Source organism: Chelon labrosus, assembly GCF_963514085.1.
Source record: "Chelon labrosus genome assembly, chromosome: 10".
Classification (NCBI taxonomy): Eukaryota; Metazoa; Chordata; class Actinopteri; order Mugiliformes; family Mugilidae; genus Chelon; species Chelon labrosus.
Window position 1 is genome coordinate 5304324 of NC_140360.1, and position 15599 is coordinate 5319922.

At 41.6% G+C, this 15599-nt stretch overlaps 1 protein-coding gene across 1 annotated transcript; it reads right to left on the minus strand.

Moving 5' to 3' along the window:
* Positions 1 to 774: 774 nt before the first annotated feature.
* On the minus strand, positions 775 to 13087 carry stk35 (serine/threonine kinase 35). The gene is made up of 3 exons (XM_084553424.1): positions 12310 to 13087; positions 10121 to 10938; positions 775 to 3267 (listed from the first exon to the last, which is right to left on the minus strand). The coding sequence occupies exons 1-2, from the start codon at positions 12863 to 12865 to the stop codon at positions 10196 to 10198; spliced, it is 1299 nt and encodes a 432-aa protein (XP_084409550.1). The 5' UTR covers positions 12866 to 13087; the 3' UTR covers positions 775 to 3267; positions 10121 to 10195.
* Positions 13088 to 15599: the final 2512 nt, after the last annotated feature.

Genomic DNA, 15599 nt, shown 5'->3' on the forward strand with positions numbered 1-15599 from the left:
GGTCGGAGGGGATGGGATGAAAAGGGGTCGGAGGGAATGGGATGAAAAGGGTTGGAGGGGATGAAACGAAAAGGGCTAAAGGGGATGGGATGAAAAGGGATGAAAAGGGTTGAAAAGGGGTGAAAGGGTGTCGAGGGGATGAAATGAAAAGGAGGCAAGGGTATGGCATGAAAGCGGTCGGAGGGGATGGGATGAAAAGGGGTCGGAGGGAATGGGATGAAAAGGGTTGTAGGGGATGGAAGGAAAAAGGCTAAAGGGGATGAGGTGAAAAGGGATGAAAGGGTGTCGAGGGGATGAAATGAAAAGGAGGCAAGGGGATGGCATGAAAGTGGTCGGGGGGGATGGGATGAAAAGGGGTCAGAGGGGATGGGATGAAACGGGGGAAGAAATGTGCAGACTGATGATTGTAGAGGAACCCAGGGAGTGAGACTCAGGGTGTGGCCACATGGGGAGGGAGGGATGGGGTTGAGAACTGAAGCAAACAGAGAGAGGGTTCGGACACACCTTTATAGGTAAGCACGGGAAATAGAATGATATGGTGCATGATCTAATTCCCGAATTTAAGTTATAATAACTTCAATTTAACATCGTAATTAGCCGGTTTCGAGAACTGACACTACTTGTAGAATATCTGTGTACAGCTCGCTGTTTACATTTATATGTGTGCTTCGACATTTGTGAATTGCTGTCCTAACACTGACATTTATGATATTTGGAACAAGACAAAGAGCGTTTGTTCACACCAGGCAGTGACTGACGTCCACAAAAACAAAATGGCTCATGAAAATGTTTTATTAAAAACACGAAAAAACGAAAACAAAACAACAATACACTTTTCTGGTGGTTAGTCAAAAAAGTCCAAGGAAGCAAGGGTTCAGCTGGGGGATAATCCAGCACGCACACACTAACTTACTTACATACTTGCATACTAGTTTTAATCATTTATTCCAGGAAAAGTTGTCAAACATATTACAGCAAAATGCCAAAACATCTAATGTTTCCTCACAAAAAAAGAAGAGTTATTTTTACCCAACATCTGAATGACACATTTCTGTACACACTGCAAATATACACTAAAAAGGAGCAAATCCAAGATATTACAATACAAGTGTTTGAGAATGGTGCTGCTCCATGTGGCGTTTACAGCGAGGCAGTGAACTATTTTGCATAATGTAAAGTGTTTTCAGTGAAATCCTTAATAAAATAAAAAAAAAGTGTAAAGAGTGTTAAATACAGAGTCACAGTGGCCACGGGGCATGTCAACAAAATCTTTTGGTAATAAGGAAACATATTACTTTTAAAGCTTAGAAACACATAACGGTATGAAAGACTGCTGATTGAACATACTGAACGGTGACAGGCTTTTTAAAGCGTGTGCTACATTAGTTCATTAGAGATAAGAAGAACAAATTCTCATCCATACTTTCGACACTTTCTCTGTTTTAACTAAGGCGACAGATGTGTTAGCATTTCACAGCTACAGCTCCCATGTCAAGGTGTATTCATTTAATTGCTAAAACTGAATTTGTCATTCTTTAATCATTATACTAATCTGGCATGGCACTGGTAGTTGTGTTTAGCATGTGTGTTTAGTCTAAGGGCTCACTATGCATTAAAAGAAGTGCTCGTCAGATTGTCTCACATCATCTGAAACACCTTTCGATCGAATCAGTAGATAACTGGGTGTGCCAGCAATCAGTGAAGATATCGGGGGAGGGGCAGACAATAGACGGGGTTTAATCTTCTTTGTCCAGTTAATTTCTTTTTCTTTTATTTCTCACTGAATGTGAACAAGTGAATTCAATACCACACCTTTCTTCAACAAGTATAATTTGCATCAAGTCAAAATGAGTCACCCAAATTTTGACTCTTTAAATTAGAATTATTGATGTAAAGAGTCAAAAATGAGTTTGAACAGGCAGAAATGAGGAGATCATTTGTCATGTCTCAAGTCAAAAGGATGGTTAGTACACCCGTAAGAATGAGGAAAAGTTAGTTTTGATGTGGTCAAACTAGCCGTGCATCTTTTAAGATTGGAGCTTTAGTTGTTGGATAACGTGTTAAGATCTAAACAATGGGCAACAGGAGCTCTGTCAAACATTAAGAGAGAAGTTGCAGATGTAGTTGTTAAAGAAAAAAGAAAAGCAAGGAGGAGATTAGCAAAAAAGCAGATTAGTTCAATACAAAAGAGATTGAATCAGGTAAAAAAAAATCTAACACACTCAACCAGTGTCCCTTGTATAAGGAAGACAAGGTAGCTAAAGATACTGTCAAGGTAGATAGGATGTTTCAGAGTGCTGAAAATGAGGTAGGATCACACTACAAAACACCTTAAAATCTACAACTACTGAGTCACTGAACTGAAGCCAAATGCATTAAACTAAAGCTACTGTGTGAGATCAAGAGGAGCTCTTCAGTGCTGGAGAGACTAGCACAGCTTTTAAGGTCTGAAACATACAAACCCATTAGAATACACCCTGTCTCTGGCTCAACGCTATCCTTTTAACTGCATCCTTGTGTTTTGTGTTGCAATTATTTTCTTCTCTTTGTTCCTGGAAATCGTTGAGATTCTATATATTTTTGATTAGTGAGGTAGTGAAGTTTCCTTTTGAGTCGTCGGCACATCTGAGTTTTTGCCCGTACACAACGAGCCGGAGTGACGACAGCCACGGCCGCAGAAGCTGGCGAAGTGACAAGAAATAAAGACGGCCGTGCTACTTCACTGTCTTCATTTTATTCCAGCTTCATTATCATAAGAGAATTTCAGTGTCAGGGTAGATGAGGGACACCAAATCAAAAGTCTCACATGACTGCGACAGCTTTGCATACTGAAAGCAAATGATTCACCTAAGCCAGCGGCACGTTCCTGCAGACCGAAACTTGTATGACACTAAAAGTAGCTCCGGGCTCATTAAAGTTCTACCTTTTGTGCGTGAGCTTCTACTGTAAACCACAAAATTTGCTTTATGTAAAGATGCACTCACATTTGCTTGAGAAACCGTGTTTAAGGCACGAGCATTGACAGAAAAAAACACTGGTACCGTGCCAAAGCCGAGTACGCAGGGAACAAAAATAACAAAATCGATAAGCAAGCCATTTCAGTTCCACGGTGACTGATGCTGGAAGTGTTCTGGCCAGATTTGCATACTGTTCGTGTCCCGGGGTTTTGGAATTATCAGCCGGACACTTCCTCAGATTATGACTGAAGGTTCTTCACGGGTCAGTTTGTGTCCCTTTTTTGAGTTCATATCCTCGTGGTAAACAAATCTGCAGAGACAAAAAAATAGATTAGATGATCAGCATTGATAAGAAAGAATACTTTTCTTCTCATTCTCACAAATTAGCTTTTTTTCTCATTGCATTGGAAAGTATTGTCAAATATGAGAGATACAACCACGAGAAAACCTTCCAGTTTTTAATAATGCGTTGGACAGTTCTTAACCCAGTTTTAGTAGTTTCTTCAATCTCCTTAGATGTTTTCTCTGCTTGATGCATGCCAATGATTTGACCCTTCTCAAACAGACTAACATCTTTTCCACGACCACAGGATCTGTCTTTAGACATGGTTGTTTTAGAAATGAGAAGCTACTCATTGCATCAGTTGGGGTTAAATAACTTGTTGCCAGCTTAAAGATGATCCCCCATGCAGTAATTATCCAATAAGAGGCTCGTACCTATTTGCTCAGTTGAATCTTTTTTATTTTGGCCAGGCAGTGTATATATAATATTCATATATACGATTATGTAAAATGAACTTGATGAGATCTCTCATTGACCCTGCACACTCAGGAGCAGCAATGACTCAACAAAGCCCCTGGACTTGCTGTCTGTGTCGCAGTAGGAATATGCAAACCTCCTCCATCAACCTGCAGTCAAATCGCCTAAGAATATGACCAGTCAATGGATGTGTCCAGGTTTAGTTCACCGCTGTGGTCTAATAATAGCCGGGGCGGCTAACATGCCACAGTTCCTGCTGGCGGTCCTTCTTTGCGTTGGTTGCATAACCTCACAGCACATGGTATGAACACAAGTGGGTCAGCTTAGCAGCAAGTGTTCACATTAGAGATGGTGAGAGAGCGAGAGGGGATGATGTCTGAACGGAGACACTGGACATGCTTACGTCACTGCTGCAGATAAGCACTTTTAATGCAACACATGCATATGTACAGTCAAAAGTACGCTATACTCTAACCCTACAGGAAAAGCAAAAATTTATTTAGATACTGGTTACTCAGTCTTCATAGTGATGACAGTCCACAGGATTTATTTGTCTTATATTATAACTGGAAGTTTCTGTCTCTGAGAGGACTTCATTTAAATACCCAGTGACATTTCTATATCCAACAGTTTAAGCTTTAAGTGCAGACTCTCATTTTAAATTTGATAGTATTCATATTCAACAAATAATCACAGATAAAATACTAATTTTTAATACTTTTTCCAGGAGCAAGCAATGACTTCCTGAATTCTGGAAACTATGGACATCACACCAAAGGATGTGGGGGTGTGAACAAGGAGATACATCTTCCAAGTTAAGGCCCCGTGTTGTTTAAAGCTTTGTTCCACCTTTTAATTTGTTTCGCTTTCTACATCACTCAAATAATCCTGCCTTCTCCAAGTTATTATCTCATTCATTTGCTCAGTGACACGGAAACGCCAAAAGATTATCCGCCAAGTGTGAAACACCTGCAGAGATTTGTAGTGATCGATGGTGTGCGGTCTGTGAAAAGATTAATTACGATTTAAAGAGCTTACAAGACATTAGATCCAACACAGCTGAGTGATTAAGATGTGGCACTTTGGGACAACAAGGTTTCCCGAATGTACGTCTGCTGTAAATTGTAGATTTTGTGAGAACTAATGTCATAAAGGTGCCTCACCTGAACAAATTACGTAAGAACTTGGATGATCTTAACCCTGAGGGGACCAGAGTAAATGTTTACAACCTTCTCAGCCACTGAATGTTCCCTTGTACAGTCATGTTACATAAGAACAAAGAATGTGCTCATCATAGTCACTCCCAGAATCGCCTAAAGGTTGTATTTTTGACATTTTTACACCTTTAAAACCACCACTTAACCGCTTTGTTTCCTGCGTGCATAGTAAGGACAACACCCGCAAAATGCCTCCGCTTGGACAAAGACCGTTCATGCTGTCAGTGAAATTTAAAAAAAGTATTCCAGAAGAAAGGACTGTACATGTGAGGGATAACAATGATTTATAGTGCTTTGACCTCTTAACAGACGGAGGCAGCACACAGCTGGAATAAAGTTAGAGGACATGTTCCTGATGAAAGTCTCAATAAGCCCTGTATCTGGAACACTCTCATTTCATTATCATTGCGCTGTTAGAGCTGTCATGGGTGCTTCAAACTAGTATATTACTATGATCTGGTCACAAATGTTGGATGAGAAACGTATTGGAAGTTCATTTTGATAATTATAGCTCTGAAAATCCGTAATTACAAGATTGCATTTTGGCTCAGAGATGTCTAGTGTCCAGTTTCAAGGGAAATCATGCCATTAAAAACGACTAAAGAAGCAAGTTGAATGAAAGGTCTTCAAGAAACTCAACAAGTCCAGTTGCCTTTCTTTGACATTTTTGGATATTAAAATCGAATTGTTTTTTCTTCTCGTGTTAAATCCCATCAGTAATCCGAGTACAGTCACGGTTTTGTTGTCAGCTATCCCGACACTTAACCAGCTTCTGATTATGTCAAGAGCTGGCTAAGAGTTTGTAAAGCAGGGTGCATGACTCCCCCCTTCCCCTCTATCTAGCCATGAATCCATATCTCCAACAGAAGACAGGTTTCAGCATCTGAAAATCTGCTGCCTGTTGCCAAACATGCTATCTCTCTCATTTCACAATGAGGCCAATATAATGCTGCAGGCTAAAAAGCAATGGTATCTTCATGTCCACCACCGACCCAGTTGACTGCTGGGAGCTAAGAGGTGTTACGTCATAGGGAGAGATCTCTGGGCAGGCGATTATAGGGAGTTAACAGAGAATGGTTGAAAGGATTGGGGAGCTAATTGTACAACAAATGCTGTGTTTAGTCCAAGTCAGTGGTTTGTTTGAGTTCAAACAGACGGTTGGGTCACCGAGCATCACCTCAGTGGTTGTTTGGTGTGCAACAAGGAATTTCCACTCTAAATAGCAAACTCAGACAGTTACTGTTAGGGCTGTCCCCTGATCCGATAGAGATTTTTTAATATTCAGTATCGGCAGATCCATGTCCAGATCTGAACTTAAATGAACTAAATTTCTTCCTCTGGACATTCATAAAGTTTTTTCTTGTCATATTTGTATTCTCCTAGATCGTCTGTGCATCACTGTGCAAGTGCATTAAGTCCAAGTCAAGTCAAAGTTAATGCAGCAAGGAGATGGTGGCTCATACCTTGGTTCCAGAAAACTTCATGCAACTTGGACAAATGGTGGCTCTCCAGTAAATGTTTCACTACATATATTTTTAAGAGCTTTCTTAATGGTGGGAGTACCAGGGGCTCCAGCTTTTCAACCAAGTGGAACCCAGAAGCAGGCTGAGGTTTTGAGGGTTAACGAAACCACTAAAAGTTCAAACCTCAATGAAATTAAGGGCTGCTGTTGGACACAATGGATTGAGATCATGTTTCCCAAGGTTTGTCAGCAAAAAGAGGTATTCATTTGTTGATAACTATAATTTTACCCTTTTAAAATGGAAATAACACTATCATCACTTTCTGTCCGTCAGCTCCTGTGGCTCCTCCAAACAATTGAGGCACAGAGTCAACTTCCCCACGATTATTGATACAGACTGCAGATAAAGCCTGGGACCTCCTTGATCCAGTTAATGCCAACCAGCGCATTGTGGTAATGCAAACGCATCGGCCTTTTCATGACCATAAATCCTGTGATTTTTCTTTTCCCACTAACGGATTAAGTTTTACACAATGCCACCCCTCTGAGACGAGCACGGTTGTATTACGATGGCATTTGCCTGCTATCACTCCCCTGGCTCTGGTTGTTAGTAACAGTAGCACAGATAGCACAGCCAGTGTCTCACTGAACCTGGAGGCATTCACTCTTGCACTGGAAGAATTAAAATGGAACATGTGTGATAAGCTGGATCAAAGACTGACACTTTGCTCGCTATATAAGATAAGCTAAAATCCACAGTGGCCACTCTACAGATAACAGTGAGTGCACAGGGCTCTACTATTAAGGAGCTACAACTCACAGCTTCTGTTTGAAGTGATGACTTGGCTGTTTTCAGCAGCACCGTGAATACTCTTGAGGAAGTGATTGGAAAAGAATGAAACTACTCCCTTAGCATCTGTTAGAACAAACAACAACCACTCACGCTACTTCCCACTCTATAGGGGAACAACACAATGTTGCCCAATGTCCCCTCTATTTTTTGCCAGTGTTATCGAGCCCCAAGCAATCATACTCTGATCTAACACATTCATTACTGGTGTGACTAAGAACAGTGGAGAGCGGAGGGCATTAATGTACACGGACAGTTTGCTTTTCTATGTGTCCACTAGGTATTGTAGAGACTAGTCAACTAGTCCGTTGTCTACTTCGTTGACCAGTCACTGATCACGTGACAATAACAACATGGAGCCCAGTGGGTCATTGCAGCAAACTAGCAGCAGTTCATCAAGTGTGTGGAAATACTTCACTGAAGGTGAAGCCCATACTACCGTGCATGTCAGTCCAGAAATGCAACAAAAATCTGAAAAGGCATCCGCTAAGGCTAGCAGAGGAATGGTCCAAATTGTCTAGACAGCAGTCAATTATCAACTTCACCAAACATCCTGTGGTAACAGAGAGAAGGAGGCTGCACATCAACTATTTGATAAAGTTATTAGACCTTTAGCTGCAGAACAAGGAGAAGGCTTCAGAGAAATACCTGGCTACACTATCCCATCTAACAAAATGCTGTGGCGTACTATTAAATGATATTGATGGTGCCGACTTGCAGCCGGTTTTTATACAGGCTATACAGTACATATCTGCAGCTCACAGTGTGTAGCACATGAGCTGTCTGTTCTCAGTGTATGTATTCAGGTCAAGAACATAGATTTCATTGTTACAAAACATTACTTTCTACCGTGTTTTTATTAGTGGCGTCATCAGAAACTAGTCGGTGTCGACTTGACTTTCATCACATAACAGTCAACTTTAAAAGACCTGAACTTGTGCAACCCCTAGTATCCAGATATATCGATACTTACGATACTCTCTGTTCCTAGTACACACACAGCCAACCAATCTGAAGCGGTTCAGAGTCTCAAAAAGTACAATGACAAGACTATGGTGTTGAAATTGATACCGAAAGCCAGATTTTTGGTATCATGCCATCTCTTATTAGAACTAAAACATAATAATACTGCTGTATCATTTGCGCTTTTTTTGGTATTTGTAACAATACAAATGAAAATATACAACAATATTTTATATAAATACATTGTTAATATAAATATTAACAATAAGTCACAGCATTGTGAGCCGTGTTAATATGAACAGTGATCTCAGCGTTGCTTCTTTGTTGGAGTGGGTTTTTAAATGCCTGGGACACGGCGTCCATCTCTCTAATCACGATTATCCCTGTGCACGGTTCACCACCCGTGCACAAAGCGCACGGCCTGCCAAAGCGTACATGGGTGCCAGCAATTTCAAACAAACAGCGCTTTAGCGAATCAGTACAGAGGGAAAACAGAGCTTTCCCAGAAGCAGAGAAGGCAGTGGACGGAGTGACTTTACCAACAGCGGTTTGCAGACAATGGCCGATGCGGGACAGTCTGTGCAGTTCACTGTACAGATGTCAACTTGTCATATACTGTCTGTACCGTGGGACGAGGAGTTACTACCTTGGTACATTTTGGATTTTAGAGTCCTAGACAGCAGTAATTCTAAAAAAAACTTTCACAACTGTCACCATCCACAGGAGTACAAATGCAGAATGTAAACACAAGTAAGATCCAGTCACTGGCCAGAGGAGTGTATAGCATATGCACTGCCTCTACAGTTATTATATAAGAGCTAGATCAGTTTAAAAAAGGAGCAACTCCAACAAGGAAACAAAGTAAACGGGCAAAAACTATTAATGTACTTGAAAACTTGTAGTCTGTTCATATAGTCTTGTCATAATATATGAATATCTGACAGGAAACGAGACAGATTGCATGTTAGCTGTCAGTAAAAACATTCAGTTACTGCCTCTCTGCCAATGATTAAATTGTTTTCTGCTTCACTCTCTCACAATGCTGCAACCTGCCTGCGTGCATTTCATCAAAGCCCGGCCGTTTGCCCTCGGGCCCAGGCTGTACTCCAGTTGGTTCACTGTGGAAGTCGTACTGCATCCTGATCAGTTGGCATTCTTTCTGCACCACAACCTCTACCATGTGAGGCCATCAACACACCTTCTGGTGCACGCTATACTTTTATTTATTTTTTAATTCTCAATAGTCACTATGTTTTTTTCAAAAGTTTCTTCAAAGCATAGTCTGACGACTTAGATCACACACGAGGGAGTATTATCATAAATTCAGATAGGCTAATTTATAGTTTTAGTATTAAAGTAGATTAAATGTCTTTGTTTTACAACTGCTTGTGCTTCTTGACATTAAACCGGTTCCAGTTTAACCACCCTTTCTGTCTTAACGCGTTGCCTAGGTTTAATCCTTAAGTCTCTGTTGTGACCTGTACTAATGTCTTCCTGACTGCTGGAAGTTACAAAAACTGTCTTTTCCATTCACTATAAGGCAGAAAAACTATTCAGAAACACACACCAAAAAGTAGTAACACCCTCTGCAACAACCAGCGACTTCACATCACCAGTGGTTATTAAATAAGGAGACTTTCCAGACAGTGACCAGGTATAGAAAGGCTAACAGTGTCAGCTGAAAGTAAGATCACTGGCAGTGGATCACTATGTAGCTATGAAGGGCTCATTCTTAATAATTTATATTCAGTTTCTATTATTGTTGCTCATTCCATAGCCTCTCCTACCATTATACCCCACCCCCTCAAAGCTGTAAACCTAGGGGAAACATTGCTATGGAAAAATGGGAGTTCTTTAACTAAAGGTATGACCATAAGAGTAACCCCAAGTCATCAAGGAAATGCAGCTTACTTGGGAAGTAAAGAGGTCCCTTCTTTTGCTTGTTAGAGCAAAAAAAGGGAGAGTTTTTGGGAAGGTGATGGTCTGTCATGCGGCGCAAGTGACTTGGTCCATCCGTATCTCCAGCTGGAAGGCGTCTGGTCGGTCCTGAGGGTTGACTGCGAGCATGTCCTGGAGGAGTTTCTTCACACCGTCAGCCATAGAGCTTCTGGCCTTTTGAGGGATGTGGAGCACCATCTTGGGGTTCTCCAGCAGAGCCTCCCCAACCGGTATGATCTCCGAGCCCTGACGAATGTAGGTGCCCAGCAGTTCACGCTTGGACTCTGCGTCGATGAAAGTGATACGCTCAATCATTGCCCAGATGATAATGCCCAGGGCAAAGATATCAGCCTTGGCTGTGTAGTGGCCCTCCCACACCTCAGGGGCCATGTAGAAGTCCGAGCCACAAGCTGATGACAGCCAGAACTTGTTAATGTTCACGATGTTGTTCTGGTTGCTGCCTTTGTTAACAGTTCCTGCTGCGGGGTGTTCATCACTGTCCTTGGAGTTTAGGCCAGCACAAACTTTACTGAGGCCAAAGTCAGCCACTTTAAGAACAGGTGAGCCAGACTTCTGCGAGATCAGAATGTTATCTGGTTTCAGATCACGGTGGACAATGTTGTTCTTGTGCAGGAATGCTACGGCGCTGGTCAACTGCCGCATAAAGCTCCTGTTGGTTTGGGGGTCAGGCCGACGGGACAAGATGTACTGGTTGAGGTCCCCGCCCTCGCAAAACTCCATGACGAACCACAGGTAGCACGGTTGTTCCGGGTTACCAAAGATGCGTTCCCCTGCAGAATGAAATTTTAAGAGGGAAAGATATTAGTGAGAATACAGCTGTCCAATTATGACCTTAAGATCAAAACCGGTGGTGCTCCACACACCAGGACAACGTTTTTACTTCAAGCCCACAAAGTCAAGCATGCAAAAGTACAGTGCTAGGGGTAAAAAAGTTTTTATTGCCTTTACAGAACACTTATGGGGAAATTCTTTCTCTGCGTTTAACCCAACCAGTCACGCAGCAGTGTGTAGACTCAGAACAGTGGGTTGCCACTTATATAGCGCCCGCCGTATCTGATTGGAGGCGGAGTGACGCACATGTGCACAAGTAAAAAAGTAACACGAGAGCCTAATGAAACCGGATTTCAAAATGTCCAAATAGCGCTTTCCTCGCATTAGGCTGAAGATCACTGTGGGCGGCTGACTGCTTGGCTTTACACTCTAGGTACAGGGTTATGACACAAAATCTACGGATCCAATCAGGGCTGACAGATTTAAAAAATAACAAAAACCAAAAAATCTCCTTCAGTTCGTTACTCATATCTTATAAACATTTTCAGTTATCACTTGCTCAAAATCAATTTATATCAAGAACCCGAACGGCGACACTTAGAAAGCTAAGAATGTAAAGTGACCTAATTATAACAATGGGTTCTTAACAACACGGGCCAGCATTTGAACTTTAATACTAAATATCAAATTTATGAAGACAAATTTAAAACGTGTTATTATTATCTATGAGGCCTGCTGATGTTACAAACTTAAAAAGTGGGTCAAACTGAACTGATGATGCCATTAGCGCAAAAGTCCATAAAAATATAGTAATCACAGTTAAAAGAAACATGAATTTCATCATAATACCTCATATTGCACTGCAACATTATTGTTTAATGCGTAAATTTTTAATGAACCTGCCATGGGACAATAAGCCGCCAAGTAGTACACTGTGTTCCCTTGTGAGCTGGGGGAAGCACAGAGTATCCTCTGTACCTCCTATAGATAATGCACTGCAACATCACTCACAAAGAGAAGGCTGGAAAATGCATTTGCAATGTGATGCAAATCATCTTTAAGTGTTTTTTTGTGTGTTTTAATGGATGTGTGTTGAGTGGTTTTAATAAACCAGGTCCAGTTTTTGACATTGCATAAACTGCCAACAGCTACACACTTAAGTGTATGTTTACATACACTAGAGGGACCCTTGTGTAATCACGTTTTTGCGAGGACATTGGACAAGTGGGCCTTTAATGCAAAGGTTTGATGTGAGAGTAATTAAGACACATGTTTTAACTTGGAGTATGAACGCTTTGGGACATTTTATGAGCTGCATTATTAATTATATGAATTAGTTTTTAGCAGGGACATGTCAGTAGCATGTGTACCTTTGAGGGAGGTCTCCACCAGGCGCAGGTACTGTTTGGACCTCTTGTTCCCATGGCTCATCTTCTGTGCCAGGCCGTTCCTCTGCAGGACACATTCCTCCAGCTGGACCACATTCTGGTGTCGGTTCTCCAGGCTCGTCAGTGCCCAGAACTCCGCCAGAGCCAGCTCCACTTTTTCGGGGGCGTCGCACTGGAGCCTCTTCACCGCCACCCTGGCCCCCGTTTTCCGGGCCACGGCCTCGTACACCACCCCGTAGCTTCCCCGACCGACCTCTCGCAGCAGGCTGTAGCGAGGGGACGCCACCGGAGGGGAGTCCAGCCGGTCATAACGAATGAAGCTGATGGAGAAGCAGCAGCTGTCCTCTTCTTCTTCTTCACCTTCGTCGTCCTCCTCCTCCTCTTCCTCCACGGGCTTCTTGCGGTTGTTGTCCTCAACCGTGAGGGAGCGGAGGACTTTGCACGCCGAGCCTCGCTTCGTCTTTCTGGCCACGCTGCGCCTGCAGCCCCGCACACCGCCCCTCACCTTTCTCCTCTTCGTCCCGTCGCAGATATCCATAGTTTGTGTCTTCTTGAAAGTAAGCAGGGAAGACGTGTTTCTCTTTCATTACTTTAACTCTGAATTTATAAAAGTTTGATGCCCAGTTTTGTCTGCCCTGCTCGGTGAGACTCGGAAAAGTCTGTCCACGCTTAGAGTTTCTTTTTCTTGTTATTGTCAGTGACGAGAAACCCAGTGGGGTATTACAGCCTGTCCAGCAGAGCAACTAATGTGTCCTCATAAACAAAATGTTCCAGCTCGCGGAGAGAACAGAGGGCGTGGCTTACGCAGCAGCGCCGTCGACGCACGCTCTGTTACGCACGCTTCTCTTTATTTTGAAATGAAAACAAAAGAGGGGTCCCGTAATTACAATACAGTCACTCTGATCACCTGACTGAAACGATTTGATAAGATGACACGGCGTAAACAGGTGAGAGGGACTGTTTCGTGCGCTCCGCGTCGTTTCGTGGCGGCGCGGGCAAACACGAGACAGGCGGAGGCACGTGTACACAGGCGTGGACATTATAGGACGGACATCAATCACAGACATACTCAGTCTGATTTGAAGAGACACTGAGATGTTGAGAAAATTCTCACAAATAAAAGGGTTTCTGATTATGTTCATGTTTTTTAATTAGTATTTAATTCCAGTGTTTTGTAATAAAAGTATTTTCTCGAAAAAGAAAAAAACGTTTATCTCTCACCATAAAATAAACAGTACAGATATAAATTAAACACTATAAAAAAATAAAATATATATATAAAAAAATCAACCTATGTACACATAGAGCAGTATAATAGCAGGTTTTTTAATGTTCATAGAGAGGCGACAATACTAGGACTCATTGAAACATAAATCATATTAATGTTTATTTTTTGGCGATTATTGATTATTGAAACCCACAGAGAGATTTAATATATTTTATTGTGGTTTTTGTAGGGTGTGTGCCTCTCAGCTGGTACTGATGAGGGTGTGTCCTGTGACTGGACACCCATTGGCTGAGAAGGTTGGGCAGGGGTTTAAGTGGGCTCTTTGTTTTCCTGAGCACAAAATGTGGAATAGTTAAATTCCAACATTTTATTCACAAATGAACATTAATTGGGTGCTAAGGTTCCATTAGCATTAAGGCGTATAAAACGTGTCAGACTGTAGATACTGTGTTAAGAACTTTTCATTTCAGTTGTGGAAAAGGCAGAAATTACTGATGTTGCTAACTCCCTTCTAGCAAGCTAGCTACAGATTATTAACAAAAGTTTTGGTCCTGGACTGTTGTGACACTTTGACTTTTGAATGAATAAACTGTAGACAAGATCACATCTCTACATCACCTCTTCTACCAAAGTCAGAAAAAGAGTACGAATGGATTTAGCCTGCATGCTGAAGATGCCATAATTTTAGATTTTTTTTTTTTAAAACAATTTCTTTAAAGTTTTAGGTAGTTTCAACGGTGGCTAAATGTGGAATAGTTAAATTCTACCATTTCATTCACAAATGAACATCCATTGTAGGGCTCATTAGCATTAAGGCGTCGTTGCAAAGCATTTTTAAGAACTTTGGTAAGAACTTTTCATTTATGTTGTGAACAGTGAAAAAGCCAGAAATTACTGATGTTGTTTCAGTAAGACCTCAGAGTAGGTTGGGTAGCATGAAGGGCCTTTATTGCCGGAGGCATTCAAATGTTAATTAATCAAAATGAAACTTGACTTGTATTAGTCACTCTTGCCACCCTGGTGATAAAAAAATAAATAAAAAGAGTGGGACAGCCCAACGTTTCTCCAGGTATTACTTCACATTAGGTGGCAATATGAGTCTTAGTCACTGTCTTTCACGTATTAATGATGATACGATACCAAAAAGTACCTCACATCAGGCGGTTATAAGTTGTGGAGTTTGAGATTAGTATGAGCCAAAATGCACATCTGAACACTGAATAGCTAAAAGAGAAGTTTCCTTATGTGATGTCTGTGTAAATCGACCATTTTAGACATTGCCATACAGTGAAGTTTGTCACTTGAACTCGAGGACCCCCTAATGCCCCGGGGCCTCGTAAGGTGGCCTGATAGTCCTGTTTGACAAGTCTGACTGTTGTGAGAGTGTTAACGCCTTTCAGCTGAAACCTGATGTTTGCACTGTTGTGTACTTACAGGTCAGTCCAAATATATTTGTACACCATTTTTGTGATCTTAGCCGTTCACTCACACATACATTCACATCCAAATAGGAAGAAAAGGTGTTGGAATTACAACAATTTTAGTACACATCTCCTTATTTTCAGGGCCTCAAAGGATAATCTTAAACAAAATGTTCATTTTCATATTTGTCCAGAATTTGCAAGCAGTGAATGTCTGAGACCTGGAATCCATGCACGTTACCAAAGAATGGGGTTCTTCTTTTGTGATGCTCTCCCAGGCAACTAAGTAATGATTTGTGTTATTGTCCATCTACACAGCAAGGCAGCGTCTAATCACGCAGAGAGTCTTTGGCTTTTCACTAAAGAACTGATGTGGCGTCTTCTCTCACATCATCGATAAACTCTGCAGAGGCTTAAAATGGGGGCATTTTAAGCCTCTGCCGCCTTCTTCATACTTAATTCTTCCCAATATTTTTGTACAGGTTGATCTGAGTATCATCTGTGCAAAGAATGCTCATTCGGAACATGTGTTTTTGGAAAAGTAATCTAGTCTAACAAGGTCCTTATATTAATAACGATATTGAAATCAAGAGTTGATTTGAGTCATGTTTCCTGATTCTGGT